Source organism: Chrysochloris asiatica, unplaced genomic scaffold, assembly GCF_000296735.1.
Source record: "Chrysochloris asiatica unplaced genomic scaffold, ChrAsi1.0 scaffold00116, whole genome shotgun sequence".
NCBI classification, from domain to species: domain Eukaryota; kingdom Metazoa; phylum Chordata; class Mammalia; order Afrosoricida; family Chrysochloridae; genus Chrysochloris; species Chrysochloris asiatica.
This window is the reverse complement of record NW_006408634.1, coordinates 1,854,495-1,875,940: the sequence shown is the minus strand read 5'-3', so window position 1 is coordinate 1,875,940 and position 21,446 is coordinate 1,854,495. Positions and strand designations below refer to the sequence as shown.

General features: G+C 49.7%; 2 protein-coding genes across 4 annotated transcripts; both read right to left on the bottom strand.

Annotated features, from left to right (window-relative positions):
* Nucleotides 1-422: 422 nt before the first annotated feature.
* On the bottom strand, nt 423-11,040 carry TNNT1 (troponin T type 1 (skeletal, slow)). 3 transcript variants are annotated; one of them, XM_006868105.1, is made up of 14 exons: nt 11,009-11,040; nt 10,868-10,881; nt 9,924-9,953; nt 9,613-9,645; nt 8,781-8,802; nt 7,722-7,785; nt 7,332-7,448; nt 7,064-7,141; nt 5,256-5,369; nt 4,853-4,962; nt 3,988-4,002; nt 1,505-1,631; nt 1,353-1,393; nt 423-468 (listed from the first exon to the last, which is right to left on the bottom strand). In XM_006868105.1, the coding sequence occupies exons 1-14, from the start codon at nt 11,038-11,040 to the stop codon at nt 423-425; spliced, it is 843 nt and encodes a 280-aa protein (XP_006868167.1). The 3 variants fall into 3 exon arrangements, with proteins under 3 accessions (XP_006868167.1, XP_006868168.1, XP_006868169.1); XM_006868106.1 differs by lacking the exon at nt 3,988-4,002 and having other exon boundaries at nt 1,505-1,595; XM_006868107.1 differs by lacking the exons at nt 3,988-4,002; nt 9,613-9,645 and having other exon boundaries at nt 1,505-1,595; nt 8,781-8,799.
* A 5,205-nt stretch (nt 11,041-16,245) lies between these two features.
* On the bottom strand, nt 16,246-21,185 carry TNNI3 (troponin I type 3 (cardiac)). The gene is made up of 8 exons (XM_006868299.1): nt 21,175-21,185; nt 20,865-20,877; nt 20,618-20,689; nt 19,582-19,623; nt 18,881-19,012; nt 17,897-17,986; nt 17,050-17,226; nt 16,246-16,329 (listed from the first exon to the last, which is right to left on the bottom strand). The coding sequence occupies exons 1-8, from the start codon at nt 21,183-21,185 to the stop codon at nt 16,246-16,248; spliced, it is 621 nt and encodes a 206-aa protein (XP_006868361.1).
* Nucleotides 21,186-21,446: the final 261 nt, after the last annotated feature.

Below are 21,446 nucleotides of genomic sequence, written 5' to 3'. Positions count from 1 at the left end.
AGGCACATAACCACCACCACCATCGCCACCTTGGTGGATAGGTTTCAGAAGGAGCGTCTACCCTAAGAAAGACTAGGAAGAAAGTCCTGGTGATCTGCTTCCAAAAATCAGAGCACCCTATGGCTCACAAGAGAATATTGTCTGATAAAGAGCTGGAAGATGAGCCCCTGGGTTGCACAGTGGACTCGATCTGCCAACAATGGTGAAGATGGCACAGGACTAGCTCTCGTCTCTTTCTGTTGGAACTAGGGTCGCTATGAGTTGGCAACTAACAACCACCACCACCCTGAGACCAGGTTCTTATGAATAATAGTAAAGAACTCCACAGGCACCTGCAGGGGGAGCATTTATTTTGAGCTACAGATAGGATAACCTCTCGGCTGACTCCCAAGTGTGTGGAGGTGGACCACAGCCTGGCATCCTCACTTCCAGCGGCCTCCCACGCGGCCCTTCCCTGCCCCCTTCCGGCTGTAGAATAAAAAAGGAGTTTCAGGAAGAAAGGCCTCCCCAATCTCTAAGAGCTCCAGGTCCTCAGTTAAAAAACAAAATCCATCCCTCCAAACATCCAGTCTCCCAGTCCAGAGCACATGTTGGGCAAATGCATCCAATTGCCCTCTCACTGGAATGCAAGGAGTCAGAATCCATTGGAAGGAGGTGGGTGGGTCTTCTCATGCAGGGTCACAGGTGGGGGTGAATGGTTGATGTTATTGACAGGTGGGAGCTGATGTTTTTGAGCAACTGTAGGGTGTTCAGGCAGATACTGATAAATGTTTTGAGCACAGAGGATGGGGAAGGACGACGTAAGTAGTTTAAGGATAGGTAACATAAAAGAGAGACTGGGGAAGGTGGAGCGAAAGAGAAAATTAGGAGAAAGGAGAGAGAGGAGAGGAAAGAGGCAGAGAGAGACAGACTGAATCACAGAAGCAACATGCAAATATTCAGAAGGAGACCTTCCCCTGTACACAGAGAGATGGACAGAGAGGGAAACAGGTTGAATCACAGAGATACAGGAGGAGGAAGAGGCAAACCAAACCATCAGAGACAAAGAGAGCTGAGACACACACACAGAGGCAGGGGACAAAAAAATAAAGGGGAAATGACAGGGACGGACACATTTACAACAAGAAAGAGACACGGGGAGAGAGAGAGAGAGAGAGAGAGAGGCCCCAAAAGACCAGAGAAGAGGAAGAGAGAGAGAGAGCACAGGATGCAGAAAGGAGAGAGAAGTGAATGGATGGGAAGGAGGAAGTGATGAAGGAAAGGGCGGGAGGGCGGGAGAAGACCAAGGAGCCATGGTCACTGAGCAGGGGCAGGTAGGGTGGACTATCAGAACCCCGCTGGCTCATACTCACAACTTCTGGGCATGGCTGATGCGGTTGTAGAGCACGTTGATCTGTGGAGGCAGGAGAGAGATGATGGGATGCCCAGTGGCCAGTGGGGACAGACCATCCACCCTCACTGGTCCAGTCCACCCAGCTCAGCCTCCTACAGGTACGGGTCTCACCTCATATTTTTGCTGCTTCATCTTCTCCATCAAGTCAAACTTCTCTGACTCCAGCTGGTGGATCCAGTCGGAAAGCTCCTGGGCCTTGTCCCTGGTGGAGAGGAAAGGGTTGTGATGAGGGGGAGCTCTGGGCTCAGGGATAGTGAGGGACTTGGGCCCAGACAGAATGACAGGACTCACCAAAGACATACAGCAAGTCTCTGAATTCCATATTACTGGAGTCATTTTGCTAAACATTGAGGTCAAATATTCAAACACATTTAAAACAAGAACTTTCTCCACACCTGAAATGGAGATTTTGCATTCCCTCAATGGAAGCTCAGGCTCTGGAGTCAGAGGGTTCAAAGGCCAGCTCTGCCATTCTCTGTTTTTTAGCCTATGTGCTCAATGACTTCTCCTAGGGCCCTGCTTCCTTCTCTTAAAAATGAAGAAATAAAAATATGAAAAAGATGGCTGGTTGCCTACCCAATCAATATCTCTTCTACCGTTCTGTCTTAGAAGCAAAACCGTGTACAACGGATGCAGTTGTAAAACTGTATTTCTCATTCTCCCCTGAAGGTAGGGGTGACTAATGGAATGGGATGGGACTTTTTGAAAAGCCTTTGGGGGGTTTCCCTTGCAAATTTCTTTCTGCTATTTAGATGTTGAACATGATGGCTTGGAGCTTCTGCAGCCACTTTGACCCAGAAGGTAACTTTATGGTTATTACTACTGTCTACAAAGGAGCTCTGGTAGTGTAGTGGTTATGAATCGGGCTGTTAACAGCAAGGTCAGCAGTTCAAAACTACCAGCTGTTCCGCAGGAGAAAAATAAGGCTTTCTCCTCCCGTAAAGATTTACAGCCTCGGAAACCCTGTTACAGGGTCACTATGAGTCGGAAGCATCTCCATGGCACATAATCACAACCACCACCAGGGATTCTGTGCCTTCAGGTTTCTTCTATGTGGCAAACGAAACCCCTATGTTTTGGTACTATAGTCAGACGTCAGTATTCCCATCCAAGCTTCATCTTATCTGGTAAGATGTAGGGATGATGGATGTGTGTCCTATGGGACATACTCAATGAAGTTAGCTATTGTTATTCATTTTGTTATTATTAGCATTCCTTGTTTCCTTCTTGCCAGTGAAATGGCTTTCAAATACCCCCTCTTCTATGATACATTTAAAACCAAAAAAAAAAGTAACTTTTTATTGTGAATTGAGTGAAGGTTTACAGAGCAGATCATCAGTTCTACATTCAACAAATCCTACACTTGGTTTCATTTCAGTGATTGCCATCTCCTCAGGGTAACCTCACTTCCCCCCTAGGCTTCTTGTTTCCCTCCCTCCTCCTCTCCCAACCCTTCTGCACTTTGTGCTTAGGTAAATAAAGGCTGCATTTTGATCTCGAATGGTTGACCAGCCATTCTGTGATGTGTCTATGTTGTATTTTATTTTTAAACATATAACACTCATATGACCCTAGTTATTCTATCTCATAAATAACATTTAGGTAACTTGAGATCCTTTAAAAAAAAAAACTTAATGGGGCACAATTTATGAGTGGGTGCATGGTGGGGGATGGGGAAAAAGAGAAGGAAGTGGTAAGACAAATACTTAACCAGTTGTGATCCAATCTATTTTGACTCAGGCTGGCCCTATCCATGTGTGTCAGAATAGACCTGTGCTCTATAGGGTTACTGGTGACTGGTCTTTCTTCTGAGGTAGCCAACTGTGTTGCCCGACTGCACCACCCTGGGACCCCATCACTGATACTGTTGTTGTTGGATCCCATCCAGTGGATCCCGATCCATACAACCCCATGTGTTACGGAGAACTGCCCAGAACGTTTTCTTAACTGTACTCATTTAATAGAAAGTAGGTAGCCAATCCTTCCTACTGTGAGTCAGCCTGTGGATGGGTTCTAGCCACCAACCTTTTAGTTAGTATATGGGTACCTACTCTTGGCACCACCAGAGCTGCTTGCTATTAATTTTAGCACCCACATTTTGTGACTGTGGTCTGTGGTCTGTGGGCTCTGGTAGGTGATATGCAAGGGAGAAGGATGAGCAGGAAGCTAGATACATGACCCTGCCAAATTTACGAGGTGTTGTTTACCTAATAATCCTCACACTTTTTTTAAAGAAGTTAAAACAAAAATTTTACTGAAGGAATAGAATCAATGGGGAGCAATTACAGACATCCATGCAAGATGTGCATTCCTCCAAATGGCAGGGGGAGGATAGTACAGGTTTTAAAAGGAGAAATAGATTCAGAATTTGTGCCTGCAGGCAAGTAGAGGGCCTTGGTTAAAGTGAGAAAGGATTATTAAAGGACTCACCTAACCAATGTTAATATTCTCATTTGGAGCATTCTGAGATTGTTACATTGTAGAGTAAATGTAACAAAGCTTTAGATCAGGGGCTAATTCTCTGTTACATTTCAGTCTGTCTCCTTATCCCTACAAACTCAGTCTCAGTTACAATTTTACAAAGGGGGTGTGGCGCTGCAGATCGTGCACTGCAACAAGGTGGGTTTGAACCTTTAGATCTGGGGTTCAAACTCACCAAGTGCTTCTCAGAAATCTTGTACAGGGTTATTATGAATCAAAACCAACTCCATGGCACTTAACAACAATAGAAAATCCTCTGTAGTGAAATTTTAATTTGGGGAGTTAGGATTATGAACTAAGGCTTAATAAATACCTGTTTTACTTAAACAAAACTATGTGCAGATTCTAACTTCATTTAACATGATTAGTTCTATCTCCTGTCCTCCAGCGGACCAAGGACATTTCTCTGGGGCCAGTAACACAAACATTCTTAACAGTAATGATTCATGTAGGCCCCATCTTTGAAGATGTGGCAAGAATTTTCCAGCAGAATCCTTTGTCCAGTGGGACTCTCGGTTCTCTCCTTCATATCCCAGCTAGATTCCAGCCCAGGACAGTGCTGTTTTGGGATAAGTCACAATAGGGAAGACAGCTGAACGACATTTCTTCACGTGGGATATGACTCATAAAGTCAATACTTTCAACCATGCCAGAGGGAACTCTCCTCCACATAATAGTTGTGTGACCTCAAGCATGTCACTTCACTTCTCTGGGGCTGGCTTTTCCTGCGGAAAAGTCTGCGGAGCACAGTGGTTCTCAATCACACATGGGACGCCATGCGTTGGAGGTGATTCCACAGCAACTAACTGGTTAGTACAACAACATTCTTCACAGAAAAGGCAACAAAGGCCCAGAGAGGGCGAGCCACTTGTCCAAAGCCACACAGCACTGGGGGTGTCCTGCAGTGTTTTGGGTCTTTATTTCCCTGTCTCACTTCACATGATGGCCTTCCAGGCCCGGAGCTCCAGAGACACCTACCGAAGCTGGTCCTCGCCCATGTAGTCGATGTTCAGAGGCTTTTTACGCTCAGAGAGGATCCGCTGTTTTGTCTCTCGTCCTGTCTGGCGCTTACCCCGCTTTTGTTCTGCCTGGAGATTAAGAGGGGATATTTTGAACACAGAACACTGAAATTCCAGAGTGCTCCCCAAGTCAGGATCCTTCCACAGACCCAGATGTCCAACCCACAACCCCTTCTTTCCTCGGACCCAGGAACCCTGATCCCCAGCCCCTTCTCCCTCAGACCAGGGTATCTAGGCCTCCCACCTTTTCCTCTCTCAAACTAAGAATGCAGACCCCCAGCCCCTCCTTCCATCCATCAGAAACCAGAAGTCTGTACCCTTAACTCCCTATCTCTCTGGGACCTTAGGGAAACTGAACTCACCTTGACCAAATAACCTCCGAAGTGGGCTCCCATGTTGGACAGAACCTTCTTCTTTTTAGCATCATCCTCAGCACGCTTCTTGGCCTCTTCCTCTTCTTTCCGCATCTTCTCCTCCTGTGGGAAGAAAAGGGTTACCTCATGGCCTCCTGGGACTATGGGGGCAGGTTGCCTGGGATGGGGAGGGGGGCTCAATGCAAAGCCAACAGACAGCAATGCTCAAAGGCAAATACTGAAATCTACTAGAGATGGCAAAGGCGCTCTGCTAGCGTAGTGGTTAGGAATCGGGTTGTGAACCACAAGGTCAGCAGTTCGAAACTACCAGCGGTTCCGCAGGAGAAAGATGAGGCTTTCTGCTCCCGTAAGGATTTACAGCCTTTCGAGTTGGAACCGACTCCACAGCACACAACAACAACAGCAACTAGAGCTAGCAAGGACACAGGCTTGAATCTTTGACTAGGTTGTGTGACTTCCTGAAAGTCCCTTCCATTCTCTGAGCCTTAATATCCCCCTCGATAAAAATAACGCTGTGTGTGTGTGTGGGGGGGGCTTACTTGTTTCTTATACATCCCTCCAGCCTGAAGTGGCTAATGGTGAACATCGCTGTGTTACCTCAGTTGAGGCGCTCAACCTCTCTGAGCCTCAGCTGCCCATCTATGAACTGAAAATGATTGTGTTCAGAGGGTAAGGAGGGGATTGGGTGATGGAGAGAGAGTTAGGGCATTAAAAAGACTGATGACCTTGAGCCCAGAATGCCTAGGGAAGACATGATGTCTCTGATACAGTCCTTTTGTCATGGCCAAACTCCCCACCTATAGGGTGGGGAGACAAGTTCAATGATTCTTTGTATGTCCAATGTTCCCCATTTATATTAGTTTCTGACTACTGATGTAATTTACAAGTGTTGTTAAGTACCTTCCGGTTGGTTCTAACTCATAGCGACCCTGTATAGGGTTTCTGAGGCTGTAAATCTTGGTCAGAAATAAGAAATGGGTCCTGCCGGGGTAAAATACAGGTGTTAGCAGGGCTGTAGTGCTTTGGGAGATTCAAGAAGAGAATTCTGTTTTCTTGCAATTTCCAGTTTCTAAAGGCCACCTAACACTTTTAGGTTTAAAACAAAACAAAATCCAAGATGCCACTTTGAGGAGTATGGTGTACCTGACTCATGCCATGGTATTTCCAATCACCTCGTGTGCATGGGAAAGATGGACAATGAATAAGGAAGACCAAAGAAGAATTGATGCCTTTGAATTCTGGTGTTGGCAAAGAATATTGAAAGTACCATGGGCTGCCAGAAGAACAAATCTAAGGGTGTTCACTAGGATGACCAGTGTTCACTGCTGAGTTATGGGATTTTTGGTGCCAAACCAGCAAAACCCAAAGCAAACCAGAACAAGATGATCACCCTAGTATCCAGAGAAAGATGCACAGATGGTTGGGAAGAGAAAATCTGGATCCTTGTGATTTGGTTTGAATTCTATATCCAGCCATGTCTGAGGCAAGCCAAGTCCTAGATTTCAAGTTACATGGGCCAATACAATTTTTGTTTTACTTAATCCATTTGCATTGAAATTTATGTCTCTTTAGACAAAAAAAAAAAAAAAATCTTAATGTGGCGCTGTAGGATCAGCACTGGGCTTTGAACCACAAAGTGGGCAGTTGAAACCCACCAGCTGTTCCTCAGAAACCCAATACAGGGCTGTTAGGAGTCAAAAACAACTCGATAGAAATTAACAACAATGTAGCATGGGAATTTCTCCATCTACAGTAGTAGCCTTGGGCTCCCAGGAAGTTGGGAGGGAGGCACCCACCGCCAGCTTGGCCTGCCGCTCACGCTCCTTCTCGGTTCGGAAACGCTGTTGTTCGGCTCTTTCAGCCCGGCGTCGCTCCTGAAGAAGGGAACAGAAGAGGGATACAGAGATCACGCCCTGGGTTCCCCAGAGTGTACCCCAAACTTCAAACCATTCCTGAAATTCTCTCCTCTGCAGTTCTAGACATCATTCTTTCCATCTCCCTTGATCCAATAAATGTGCCTGGGCTGAAGAAAGAATCTGGGGAGTCCCATCTCCGCTGACTCACAATTCGACCTTTCAATGCTATGAGCTCTTCTTCCTCTTTCTTCCGCTGGTCAAAATGCACATCGATGAGCGTCTGCAATTCCAGCAGATCTTTTTCCATGCGCTTCCGGTGGATGTCCTGCAGGACAGAGGGTGGGCGCCCCGTTATTTCCAGGGCAGTGCAATGTGCACCCTGGAGAAAGCGAAAGCCTCTCGGCGGCTCTCAGGAACGTCAGGTTCCCCACCCCCCTCACCCTCCGGTGTGCACTAAAGCAGGTTTTATTCGGTTACATCTACTGCCAGCAGGTGGCAGTAAGACACCTTCTGACGCTAGCGAAAGAGCGCATTCTCGTTTGCACAGACTCGGTATGAGCTAGTGGCAGCGTCTAGGGATGGGATATGGATTACTTACATCGAAATCAACGCGTTCCCCTTCTGGGATCTTTGGGGGGATCAGTGGAGGCACCACAGGACGACTGGGTGGACAGAATGAGAGAAAGAGCATGAGCTGTCTGACCACCACCCCCAACCAAACTGCAGGGCTACAATGCTCAACATGGTAACCACTAGCCACACGTGGCTCCTGAGAACCGGAAAAGAGGTTCATTAGAATTGAGATGGGCTGTATGTGAAATACACATACCAAATTCCAAAGACTTAGCTGTTGGTTAGTGCCATCCTGTCAGTTCCTACTCATGGAGGGTTTCCGAGGAGCAGCTGGTGGATTTGAACCACTCACTCACCTTGCAGTTCAAACTGACCTTGCGGCCCAGTGCTTATTTTACAGCACCACACCAGGATCTTCCCCCCAAATAATGTAGACTAGCTCATCAATAAATCATGTATGGATACATGTTGAAATGATAACATTTTAGATATAACGAGTTGCATAAATGATACTATCAAAATTAATCTTACTGGTTTCATTTTACTTTTTTAAAATGTAACTACTACACATGGGCTGTCCTCGGTTTGAACTGCAAGCAGCCACTCCTCCTAAACCCTACACAAGGTCACCATGAGTTGGAACCTACTCCAAGGCACAACTATAACAGGAAAAGTTTAAAGTTGGTATGTGGCTGGGTGAGCTTTCATGGTCTCCACTGGCCTAACTTAGGGTCCTCGGAGTCTGCGATGGGTCCCTAAGAGAACAGACCCTGTGCACATTTCTCTGCCTTCCTCCATCATCGAGGACAAATACAGTAACTTCATCTGTACTGCTCTGGTATCCTGGGTTAACCGCTCGCTCTACCCATCACTGTGTCTGCGTCAGGTAGACAGAGAGGAAAGTCCTCAGGACACGTTGGCTGATAGAAGGATTTGCTGATTGTCCTTCTTTTCTTTCAATCCCCCCACCACAACGCCCCACCTTCCTTCTCTACTTTCTCTCAGTGTCTCTGGTGGTGTGAGGAAGAGATATTTAGGAGGACAGGACCCAACTGTCCCCCACCCCCATGCAATAGGATCTCACCTGGGTTTAGGGCGCTCCTCTTCTAATGTAGGTAGGTGGGGATACAAAGAGATAATTAGCAAGCGTTTAAGATGGAGGTGGGACCTGAGGCTCCCTGGAGAGGAAATTCTCCAAGCCTTGGTCCCCCAGAATCCAGTGCCCCCTTTCTATCCCTCTTAGGAAGGGCGATGGGGATGAAGAAAAGGGGAGAAGGGAAGCCAGGGTTGGCATCAAGGAGGAAGAGGGTCACACGCATCAGATATACATTCAGAACTGGTGTGGGGTTTTCCCCCTTCCCTTCTAGGAACCCAGGAGTCCAAACCCCCAGATCCCCCTCTGTTAGTACCCAGAGAGCTAGCCCTCCTCCGTAGAGAACTAGCAATGCGGGACTCCACGCCTTCTCTTCTTTCAAGGATCCAGGTCCCCTCCCCGCTCAGCAAAGAGGAATCCCCACTCCTAGCTCTTGATATTTCTGCAACCTTAGAATCCAGCCCCCAACCTTTGAATGTATATGACGGACAAATAGAACAGACAGAGTCGGGGGCGAAGACGAGAGGGAATAGGGTGGTGTCTCTCCGCAAACACCCAACCTTTCTGTAAGTATTTCTGCAGACAGAGGAAGAAGGTTTGGGTGTCGGTCCCTTTAAGAAGGAAGGGAAGGGCTTAAAGCCATTGCCGCGCAATTTCCCTTCCTGGCCACAAGGAGGCGCGTAGGTCCTCCGGGTCTTTAAAGGGCCGGGTCTGGGGCGGGCGCGGGAGTGGGGAACGCATCGTAGAGGTCAGGCCCGGAAGATATCCGGGATCTCCCCGGGACCCCGAAATCTGTCTCGGGAAGCGAAGCGGTCGTGGTTACCTCGCTCGACCACCGGCTCCGGCTCCTCTGGGGCTGGGGAGGGGGCAGGAGGAGAAGCGAGGATTTGGGGTGCAAGGGAAGGGGAGCCGAGGGGAGACAGGGAGGCCACGCCCGGATGGATGCAGGAGGGGAAGAGAAGGGAGAAAGGGGAGAGGCTTAATGTTAAAGACAGTGGAGAGACCCTGGGGAGCGCCCCCTCCCCAGCCCAGCTGTCATCGCTCTTGGCCCTCTACGTCACTACCCCCCACCCAAGTCACCGGATTCCTGGACCCCCGCGTCCAGCTGGGGACCTGCAGGACCCAAGACCTCACCTTCCTCTTCCTCCTCCTCCGCAGCCTCTTCTTCTGCAAATGGGGTGAGGACAGAAAATATGAGGTGTGAGGGGATCAAGTATCCAGCTTAACACCAAAACATACACCGCTGCAGTCAGTGGATTCCGACCCACATGACCTATAGTACAGAGTAGAACTGCCTCCTTGGGTTTTGGAGGTTGTCAGTCTTTACAGATTATCACGTCTCTCCCCGTAGACTGGCTGGTGAGCGCTTTAACCACTGAGATATTACCTAAGTTAAGAGATCCCTAAAACACAATGTCCCTAGATTCTGATTATCCATTTAATACCCCCACAATTATAACACCAGTAAATCCTCCTATCTCCAGATTCTCAGCTCCCAATATCTGATAGTCCCAGATTCTAAGACTCCAAGTTCTGTTAGCCTCAGACGCTGAACTCAAATTTCTGTTTGGTGTTAAGTGCCGTTGTTGACTTGGTTCCAACTCATAGCGACCCTGTATCGGATTTCGGAGGAGTGGATGGTGAGCTTGGAACCTTCTACCCTACTGTTCAAACCGACCTTGCAGTCCAGCAGTGCATTAACCTACAATGCCAATTTAGGCACCCCAAAATCCTGTTACTCAGGTTTCTGAGGTGAAGGGACCTTCAGACGAGGCTGAGGGCTAGGAATGAGTACAGCAAATGGTCAGCGGCCAGCTTTCTAGACTCTCCACTCGGCTGCAGGAGGCGCCGAGAGCTGACCCATGCTGCGGTTCAGGCATTGGGCTGCAAACTTCAAGGTCTGTGGTTGGAAGTCACCAGCAGTTCACGGGAAGAAATGTGAAGTATCTGCTCCCCTCCACATTGACAGTCCCCAAAACCCTATAACAAGATCTCTGAGTCATAATGGACACAATCCCTCCTCCCTCCCATTGGCAAAGATCCACATAGGTCCCTGAGATCAGCCCCTCTGAACTCACCTTCTTGCTGCTCCCTGAAATCCGGTGAGGCGGGGCGTGAGGGGGAGAGAGGGGGCAGTTTAATGTATGCTGGGTGAGAGCCGCCTGCCCTCCCAGTCTCCAGACCCTCACCCCTCTCCCCTTCCTGGCACCCTTACTCACTCATCATAGTCCTGCTCTTCGTTGTCGGACATCCTGGAGTGACCTGAGGGCCGAGGGAGGGGTCCTGAAGGAAGGAGGAGTGGGGGTCAGTACTCCTGGGTCTGAGGGAGGAGGAGGCTGAGACTTGGCCTTCTGGGCCCTGTATGAGGCCTAGATTCTGGGAGGTGTGGTCTGGGCCAGCCCCACTGTGCAGCCCAGCTGTCCTCCTTTGTCTCTGGCAGGTCCTTGGGAACCTGATCTGTGAGGATTAGGAGGAGTTATTTGGGAAGGGACAGTGGCCTAAAGACAATAGGCACACCACCCACAGGTCTATTTTGGGGGGGTGGCGTAGACCATGAAGCAGAGGACATTTCCTAATAAGGGGCTTGAGGGGGCTTCTGGATGATCCGGCACACATACACCCTGGGCCAGCTGGCTGGGTGTACACCCACCTGTCCCCCTTGTTCACCTTCACGCATGCCCATGTGCTGTTTCAGCAAGAGTGGTTTCTACTCCTAGATCTCATCCTGATTCCCAAATGCTTCAATTTCCCAGTCTCTGTAATCCCCCACTTTCCAAGATGCCCAGTTGTAAGATATCCATAAATCCCAACATCCCCAGAATATGACCCCACCACCATTTCATGTTCCCTGATTCTACACTAGCAAATCCTCATTATCTCTGGATTTGGAGAGACCCAATTTCAGATATTCACAAATTCTTTCACCCTCAAATCTCAAGACCCTCAGATTCCAAGACTCCAAATTATGTTACCCCAAAATTCTAAGATTCTCAAACCCTGCCTTCTCCAACTCCAATTCAAAATCCTTATTTTCCAGATTCAGATATCCCAATTTGAACCCCCAAAATTAGTACCTTAAACCCTAAGGCTCTATTCTGGCATACCAAAATGCTCTAGCTGTCCTTTCTCAGACCTTCAATTCTGAACCCCCAATTCTGAATCTACCAAATAGCAATCCTTTTGTTTCTGAGACCCTAATTCTTGATGCTCTAAATTATGAGCCCGAACAACTCACTATCCCGAGGACTCTCTTAATTCTGAACTCTCCAAATTATGAGAGCCCAAAGTTCCAATATATGAGCTCTGAAGGCCAAATCACGACACCCTCAAAACGGTTGTTGCAAAGTGCCATTAAGTTGGTTCGCACTGATAGTGACCCTGTATGAGGTTTCCAAGGAGTGACTGGTGTGTTTGAACCACTCGCCTTGTGGTTAGCAGCCCAGTACTTATGCTACAGAGCCACACCAGGACTGTACCCCCAAACTGTTGTTGTTAATGCCCTTGAGCTGGTTCAGACACATAGCAACCCTGTATAGGGTTTCCGAAGAGCTGCTGGTAAATTTGAGCTGCCAACTACAAATGCTGGTTGCTGCCCTAGACATATTCTGAGACCTCAATTACTAAAACTCCAGGTTCCAACACCGCCTTCTCTCCACCACCTTCCCTATCTCTTCCACCCTTGTCCTGTCCAGTCCCTGAGGATGTTGCCGCGGAGACTCAAAGAATTCTCTCCTTACCTAAGGCTGGGTCTTTGGGTCTTCGGGTGTTGTAAAGGGTTGAGCCGAGTGTGTTGGAGAGTGGCTGAAGCGCCCCTGGGTTTATAGTCACCAGCTCAGCCCCGCCTAGGGGAAGAGGGAGGGGAAAGAATTCTTTCCCCCAAACACAGGTCCTCCCTCTGAGTCTGCCCTGCCCTCTCTGGCTTCAAATTCAGGAGCCTGACTCTGGGTTCCTACCATGCTCTGTGCTGTCTCCATTATAGGCACATTGGCTGGGTTTTGAAGTCATAAGGGCACAATAATCTTTGTCAGTGGGTCAATTCCGATTCATGTGTTACAGATGAGACACTTGCTCCACACAGTTTGTTATGGATTGAATGGTGTCCCCCCAAAATCTGTGTCATAATTCCTTATCCCTATACCCCTTATCAAGGAGTTCTGGTAGCGTACTGATTACGAATTGGGCTGTGAACCGCAAGGTCATCAGTTCAAAACTACCAGCTGTTCCGCCAGAGAAAGATGAGGCTTTCTGCTCCTGTAAAGATTTACAGCCTCGGAAACCCTGTACAGGGTCGCTATGGGTCGGAACCAACTCCACGGCACATAACAACAACTACAATACTCCTTATCAATAGAGAAAAGATTGAAGTTGTCAAGCAGTTCACTCTTATTGGATCAACTATCAACACTCATAGAAGCAGCAGTCAAGAAATCAAAGGACGTATTGCATTAGGCAAATCTGCTGCACAAGACCTTTTTAAAGTGTTGAAGAGCAAAGATGTCAGCTTGAGGACTAAGGTGCGCCTGACCCAAGCCATGGTATTTTCAATAACCTCATATGCATGCGAAAACTGGACAGTGAACAAGGAAGACCATAGAAGAACTGATGCATTTGAGCTATGGTGTTGGAGGAGAATATTGAAAGTGCCATGGGTTGCCAAGAGAACCAACAGATCTGTGTTGGAAGAAGTGCAGCCAGAGTGTTCCTTGGAGGCCAAGATGACCAGACTTTGTCTCTCATACTTCAGACATATTGTCAGGAGGGACCAGTCGCTGGAGAAGTATATCATGTTTGGTAAGGTGGAGGCTCAGAGAAAAAGAGGAAGACCCCCAACAATCTGGACTGATAAGTAGTAGCAACAATGGGCTCAAACGTAACAATTGTGAGGAGGATGGCTGAGGACCTAGGACCAGGCAGAGTTTCCTTCTGAATTGGAACAGACTCCGCAGCACCTAACTTGCAGGACAGTCCAGGATTGGACTGTGTTTCATTCTGTTGTTCATATAGGGTCACTCTGAGACAGAACCAATTCGAGGGCACCTACCATCAATATTCTTGTGGATGTAATCCGGTTTTCCTTGTTATGTTAATAAGACTGGATCAGCATCAGCGTGTTGTTGTTGGTAAGTGCAGTTGAGCTGGTTCCAACTCATAGCGACTTTATATAGGGTTTCCAAGACGCAGCTGGTGGGTTTGAACTACCACCAACCTTGTGGTTAGCAGCCCAGTGCTTATCCTACAGTGCCACACCAGGACTCCTTTATCAGTGTATGGTGCATCTTAAACCAATTACCTTGGAGATTCAGGCACACGTCTGGGTTACTGTGAGTTCGATTTCAGACTACAGTAACAAAGCAAGTGTAACCCTAAATCGAGTCGTACACATTTTTAGTTTTTCATTGCTTATCAAAGTTGTTCACACTATACCGTAGTACTGTGACATTACCGAGGTGTGGCACAGAGTCACAAAGAGAACACACGTTGCTGGAAAATGGTACCAAGAGATTTGCTCAAAGCAATATTGTCACAAACCTTCAATTTGTAAAAAAAAAACCTAGAACAAAAACGCAGTGCCTACGAAGTACAGTAAAGCGAGGTGCGATAAAAGGAGTTGTTCCTGTATCATAAACCCAGGGGCTTAGGCAGAGAAAGGGAAGCAGACACAAATAAAGAAGCCACTTACAAGCTTTCAAGAGGGACCCTAGATCCAGAGGGTGTGGAGGAAGGTAGAATCTCCACTGAGTAGTATCCAATCTGACTAGCCGGGGCTGATGAAATGAAATGCAGATGGGTCTCTTGTGATACAATAGTGAAAATTGTTATCAGGACTGATTGTGAGGGTTGGAAATGTAAAGGTAGACGCTTTGTAGCAAGGAGGGGAGTGATTAACTTGCAGTCTAGGAACGGAGGTCCCTGGGACCATCAAGGGAGAAGAGTGGAGAGCAGGACCCTACCCAGAGAAGCAGTGATGCCTGAGATGGAGGCAGAGACGATGACGTGGAGAGATAGAGCAGCTGGAGACTCTAAACCCAGAGAGGGAGAGGGGCTGTGTGCTGACGACTGAGGGGCAGGCTTGTAGTGTATACCCTCTGGTTGGTTGATGATGCATGGAGGAGATTGTAACCATGGCAATGAAGCAATATACGATAGGACAAATGTAAAACTAATGTTCTCCCATGTAAACTATCACATAATTCACACTAAAACATTAAAAAAGAAAGAAGCCACATCAATGTTCAAGGAACTTCCTCCAAAGTAACCCAGCAAGCCTTCCCCGGAGCCAGCACCCTGAATTCAGACTTGTGGTCTTGTAAGCTCTGAGAGAAGCAATTTGTCTACATTAAAACCACCCATTCCTGGCATTTCCATTACAGCAGCATGAGGGACTAAGACGGGGTTTTCTTAGCTGTAACCTTTATGGAAACAAATCAAGCCACTTTCTTCAGTGGCCCTGCTGGGTGGGTTTGAACCACCAACGTTAAGGTTAGTAGCTGAGCACAAACTGATTTGCCTCACTCACACAATAGATCTGGAAAATGTTATTCCACCAAGGGGACAGAAAGGCCAGCTTCCCTTCCCATCTGTCTGCTGCCTTTGTTTGCCTGGCCCTCGGAGCTCTGCGACCCTGGCTCAACTTTCCCTGGGATGGCCCACATGTGTATTTCTGTCTCAGCCTCCCCCCATTTCTGTCTTTGTCTCCCTCCCCACCCCTTTCTTTGTCTGATACCAGGATTCCACGCGGTTGACAACAGGTTCTAAAGTTGGGAAGCAGGTGTGTGTGTTTGTGTAAGGGGGGGTTGAATGCAACCTCATCTCCCCACCTCCATGTGACACGGATCTTTTTTAGTATCCCCACCCCCACAAGCCATGACCTTGAATTCCTCACCCCCACCCCCCTAGCTTCTCCTATCTCTGGCTTTGTTCCCCTGATGTTCTCTGGGTCTCTCTTTGGGAATCTCTTCATCTCTGTCTGTCTGTACCTGTGTCTGTCTTTCTCTGGTTGTGTCTGCTCATGTCTCTTTCTGAGTTTTTCTGGGTGTCTGTGTCTCTACATTTCTCTATTTCTGTCTTATAGGGTGTCCGTGTGTATCTCTCTCTCTGTTTTCTCTTTTCTTTCTCAGTATCTCTTTCTCTTTCTTTAGCACACTCTCTCTGACGCAGTCTATTATGATACGTCTCTCTCTCTTTCTCTGTGTGTGTTCATCTCTCTCTTTGGACCTTGGACTTAGTATCTCTGTTCAGTATCCCATGGGGCAGAGAAGTCTAGAATATCCCGAGTTGGAAACTCAGCTCTGCCCCTGACCCACTGTGTGTGTTTGAAGGAGACTAGCCCCCCATTTTCCCATCTCTCATTCCCAAGTTCCCAAGTGGTAGATAGAAATTCACTCCCAGCTTGGAGAGAAGCTTCTTTATTATTCCTCAGGGCCCTCCTCAGGGCCGGGGTAAGGGGCAGGTGGGCTCAGCCCTCGAACTTTTTCTTGCGGCCCTCCATTCCACTCAGCGCATCGATGTTCTTGCGCCAGTCGCCCACCTCTCGGTTTTCCTGAGGGGATGTGGCCAGATGTGAGGGTAGATTCCTGGCCTCCACTTACTCTTCCAAATATCCTCCACCTGCCCTCTAGGCTGCTGGGCTGCTCTCATATGGATCTGCTTCCCACAGACACTTCCTGTCTGCTGTATGTGCAGTCTGTCTCCCACCCATCCTCCCTGCCTCTTTGCATGACTCTTTCCTTCATACAGTACTTTCTGTCTTCCTCTTCCTGTCTCCCTCATGGACTTCCTGTCTCAATGCACTTCCTGTCTCCCACAAGCACTGCCTGTCTCTTTCATGGACGTCCTGTCTCCTACATACCCTGCCAACCTTCTCCCATGCCTCCTTCCTTCCAATGCCTCTTCGGTCTTCCCCTTCCTGTCTCCTCATGTACTATTGCCTAGTACTTCCAGTCTTCATGTTTATTTGCTCTCTCCCTAGTGTATGTCCTGTCTTTCACTTCTTGATCCACTCACATACTTTCTCATGCATTTTCTGCCTCCTTGCGACTCCCTCTCTCTTCCTTTTAGACTTCCTGTCTTCCCCTTCTCCTTCCTGTCTTCCTCTTGCATTCCCGGTGTTCCTCTGTATTTCCCACTGAGGACTATCTACCAGCTGCCTTCCCGCTCAACTCGGTGTATCACCAGCCTTCAGGCTGTGTCCTAGGATTGCTGCCCTCCCCCAAAGTCCCTCATCTCAGCACCTCCTTTCCTGGCCCTAGCCTCCACTCACCTTCTCAGTGTCCTCCTTCTTCACCTGCTTGAGGTGAGCCCGCAGGTCCAAGGACTCCTTAGACCGGGTCCCCAGCAGCGCCTGCATCATAGCATCGGCAGAGATGCGCACCCTCTTCAGGGTAGGCCGCTTAAACTTGCCCCGGAGGTCGTAGATCTTCTGGGTCAGATCTGCAATCTGGAGGCCAGAGGGGAGGTAGAGGCCCTTCCTTCTGCTTAGTCATTACTCTGTCTTTGTACCCAGCACTCCTATCCTGCCCTCCAGTACACAGGGCTCTTCCCCGCTCAGCCTTCCATCACTTTCAGGAGAAAGCCAAGCTCCTCATCCTGGAACTTGAAGCCCTCCCTGATCTTCTCCAGTTTCATTTCTCAAAACCAGAAGTCATATTCCAACCCAGCAGCATTGATCCACCATCCTTCAGTTAGTGTACCACACAAACATATGTACCGCTTCCACATCTCTTGGTCTTTGCATATGCTGTTCCCTCTGCCTGGAACAGCCTTATCTGACCACATTATACTAACTATTCTACCCTCTCCCCACCAGCTTCACATAGTTGTCTGGGGTCTCCTGGGAGTTGTAATCAAATGCAACTGCCCCAAGCATCTCACTGAAGCCTGCTGTATACTTAGTGTCTTCAAGTTACTTTTTGACTCCTAGTGACCCCATGTGATTGAGTAGAATTACTCCATAGGGTTCTGTAAGCTGCAATGTCTATGGGAGCAGATCACCAGGGCTTTCTCACTCGGAGCCACTGGGTGGAACTGAACTGCCACCTTTGGATTAGTAGAAGTGCTTAACCATCACACCACCAGGGCTCCTTCACAAACTGCCCACTGCCACCCACCTCCGTGACGTTCTTGGTAACTTTTGCTTCTACATCGTATCTCTCTTCATCCACTTTGTCCACACGGGCATGGAGCTGTCGGCACAAGTCCTGGTGGAGAGAATAGAATGGGGTGAAGGCTGGGAACCTGGTCTCCTGAGGTTGAGGGGAGAGGTAGGCTGGGGGTCAGGACTCCCGGGTCTGAGGGAGGAGGGGCTGGGGGTCAGGACTCCTGGGTCTGAGGGAGGAGGAAGGACTGGGGGTCAGGACTCCTGGGTCTGAGGGAGGAGGGTCTGAGGGACAGGACTCCAGGGTCTGAGGCAGGACAGGCTGAGGGACAGGACTCCCGGGTCTGAGGGAGAAGGGGCTGGGGTCAGGACTCCTGGGTCTGAGGCAGGACGGGCTGAGGGACAGGACTCCTGGACCTCAGGGAGGAGGGGCTGGGGGTCAGGACTCCAGGGTCTGAGGCAGGAGGGGCTGAGGGACAGGACTCCTGTACCTCAGGGAGGACGGGCTGAGGGACAGGACTCCTGGACCTCAAGGAGGAGGGGCTGAGGGACAGGACTCCCGGGTCTGAGGCAGTAGGGGCTGAGGGACAGGACTCCTGGACCTCAGGGAGGACGGGCTGAGGGACAGGACTCCTGGACCTCAGGGAGGACGGGCTGAGGGACAGGACTTCCGGGTCTAAGGCAGGACGAGCTGAGGGACAGGACTCCTGGACCTCAGGGAGGAGAAGTCTGGAAACCTGAGCATCTAGTTCTGTAGAAGGAAGAGATTGGGAGCCTGAACTCCAGGCAACTGCCAATTTAGAAGTTAGGAGCGCATGAGAACCTGGAAGAATGGACCTCCATAATGCCTGCAGGCAGCTGCAAGCCTGTTCTGGATTCCTGAGCGTCTAGGACTGGGAGATTGAACCACTAGGTCCTGAGCGGAAGGAGGGATCCTAATTGTACTTCATCCTACTGGGAGCAAAACCGGACACCAGGAACCTCAGCTCTCCGCTACCTGCAGCTCTGCGAAGCTCAGCCCAGCCAGTTCCAGAGGCTGGCACCGGCTGCTCAAGGCACGCCCCTTCTCTCCGCGCCGCTCCTCTGCCTCCTGCTCCAACTCCTGCTTCGCAATCTGCAGCATCAGCATCTGCGAGGATGGGAGGAGAGCCGCCCAAGGGTGTCACATCTGCAGTGCGCAGCCCTCTAATCCTAGGTTCGGTCCGTCCTTTGTCTTCCAGAAACCCGCTCCCTGAGCCTTAGTCCACTATTTCAAAGCCAGCTCCTTCCTTAGTCAAGACTCTGACAAAAAACCAAGTCCACCCAGTCCGTTTCCAAAGCCCCACTCTGCAAGGTTGATATCCACCATCTGAAAGTCCCACCCTCTTAGCCACACCCATGACACAAAGCACGCCCATCCAGTCTGGCCCCAAAGCGACATCTTTCAAGGTCGATGTCAATCATTTACAAACCCCACCCATTGACCACGCCTCTGATACAAAACCACGCCCACAATGTCTGGTCTCCAAAACGCTACCCATCAACGTTCATGTCCATCATCTCAAAGACCCTCCCCCCCTCAGCCACGCCCCTGATGTCACCAGGTCCACCTAGTTTGGTTCAGATGTGCTACCCCGTCAAATACCCAAAGCAGCGCTTTCACTTTTACCACAACCCCTTTGAAACCCTCCTGTGTTGCCTCCTTCCGCCTATTCTCACCTTTAGCTGCAGTTTTCTCGAGGCTGAAATCTTAGACTTTTTCTGATGGGTGAGATGGAGCAAAAAAGTTCAAGGAGGACAGTAAGGAGAATGAAAGGAAGGGCTTCAGAAACCATCCCCCAGAGCCAGAGCCAGATCCAGGCCCGCCCCCAATGTCCACGCTTAAACTACAGGAAGCCACGCCCCTCATCCTCATCCACCAATCCGAGGCTCTGACTCCACGCCGACCCCATCCGTGCATTCTCTGCGGAACTGGAATTGGAGTTCTCACTAGCCCCCGAGATACATCCTTAAGGTTATTGTAGTTAACTCTCCTTGGCTTGTTTCTGACTCGTAATGACCCTTATATAGGGTTTCTGAGGCTGTAAATATTTGCAGGAGCAAAAAGTTTCACCTTTCTCCAAGGGAGCAGTTGATGGGCTTGAACCATTGACATTGTGGTTAGCACTCCACGGCTAATTCTATACTGCCACCAAGGCTCCCATACCCATAAGCTGTTGTTGGTGAATACCACTGAGTTGATTCTGATTCAGGGGGATCCTCTATGGTGTTTACGACGAAGAGCGGCTGGTGGGTTTGAACCACCGACTTTGTGGTTAGCTGCCCAGTGCTTATCCTATAGTGTCACACCAGGGCTCCCCATAAGGTTGTTGTTGTTGTTGTTAAGTGCCATCGAGTCGGTTCCGACCCAGAGCGACCCTGTACAGGGTTTCCGAGGGTGTAAATCCTTAGGGAGTAGAAAGCCTCATCTGTCTCCCGAGGAGCGGCTGGTAGTTTCGAACTGCTGACCTTAAGGTTCGCAGCCCGATTCCTAACCACTACGCTACCAGAGGGTAGCTCTCACCAATTTGAACCAACCTAATCTTGCAGTTTGAGACACTCCTCAATGGAGTCATTTTGGGCTCCGCCCAAGTCCCCGGACCACCAGAGTCTTGGCCCCACCAATTGCAGGATCAGGTCCTTCTCGCCAATCTGAGTCCCGCCCAGCCCATAGTCCCGCCCAATCCCCGCCCACAACACTGCCCCCACCCCTCACCTTGGCATGTGGTTCGGTGGCATAGGCTCGGTAGTTGGCTGAGGAGCGGCGTCGGACTGGAGTTGGCACGGGCTATGGGCCCCCCCCACACCATGGGGGTTGGGTGAGTAAAGCCTCTTCACCACTGAGACTCTACGCCCCATCCCACGCTTCCTCTTAGGACTGCAGCTTCATCCCTTCAGCCCCCTCCCTGCAACACCCACCACACAAGGGGGTCCCCAGCCCAGGCCTTAGCCCCTCTCCTCACCGCATCACTGCTCCTGGAGGTGAAAAACGGGAAAAAGAGAGTTACTATTGAGGCCGTGTCCTGCCTGATCCATGTCCTCTGGAACCCCAGAGGCCTCACTGACCAAGAGGTCAAGGCCACCAGACCCGCTTTCCTCGGCTTCCTCTGACCCCAAAACTTGTTTTGAGACCAAGGAGTCCCTCCCCTACCTCTCATATCAGGCATCCAACCCGCAACTCTGATCCCACTCAGGAACCCAAGAGATCGCCCCCACCTCCCACTCTCTTGGGGTCTCGGGAGTCCAGGCTATCGGTCTGCACCCCTCACTCACTCATCCGCCATGCTGAGACTTGAGTCTGGAGCTGCAGGAGGCAGAAAAGGGGTAAGGGGCTCTTTGTGGGTTGAGTTGGGGGGCGTCCGGGTGACCTTGGAGGTCGCGGGGACGCCCAGCTTCCTGCCTGTCCAAGCCTCAGGGAGGACACAGAGATAAAGGGCGAGGACAGGGACTAAATATACCGCTGCTGCCTCCGCCCCTGCCCAGTCTCTGAGATAACGGGGCGCGTGAGGGGTGGGGCTGGCCAAGCTCCAGTTGGATCTCCCCTG

What these genes read in the sequence shown, in the direction of transcription:
- TNNT1 (XM_006868105.1), bottom strand. Translation starts at nt 11,040, where the DNA reads ATGTCCGACAACGAAGAGCAGGACTATGATGA. An exon ending in GGAGCCGGTGGTCGAGCGAG is followed by an intron (nt 8,803 to 9,612) that starts GTAACCACGACC and finishes TACCTACATTAG; the next exon opens with AAGAGGAGCGCCCTAAACCC. An exon ending in GAGGAGCGCCCTAAACCCAG is followed by an intron (nt 7,786 to 8,780) that starts GTGAGATCCTAT and finishes CTGTCCACCCAG; the next exon opens with TCGTCCTGTGGTGCCTCCAC.
- TNNI3 (XM_006868299.1), bottom strand. An exon ending in CGAGAAAACTGCAGCTAAAG is followed by an intron (nt 19,013 to 19,581) that starts GTGAGAATAGGC and finishes CCATCCTCGCAG; the next exon opens with ATGCTGATGCTGCAGATTGC. An exon ending in TTACCAAGAACGTCACGGAG is followed by an intron (nt 17,227 to 17,896) that starts GTGGGTGGCAGT and finishes TCTGGCCTCCAG; the next exon opens with ATTGCAGATCTGACCCAGAA.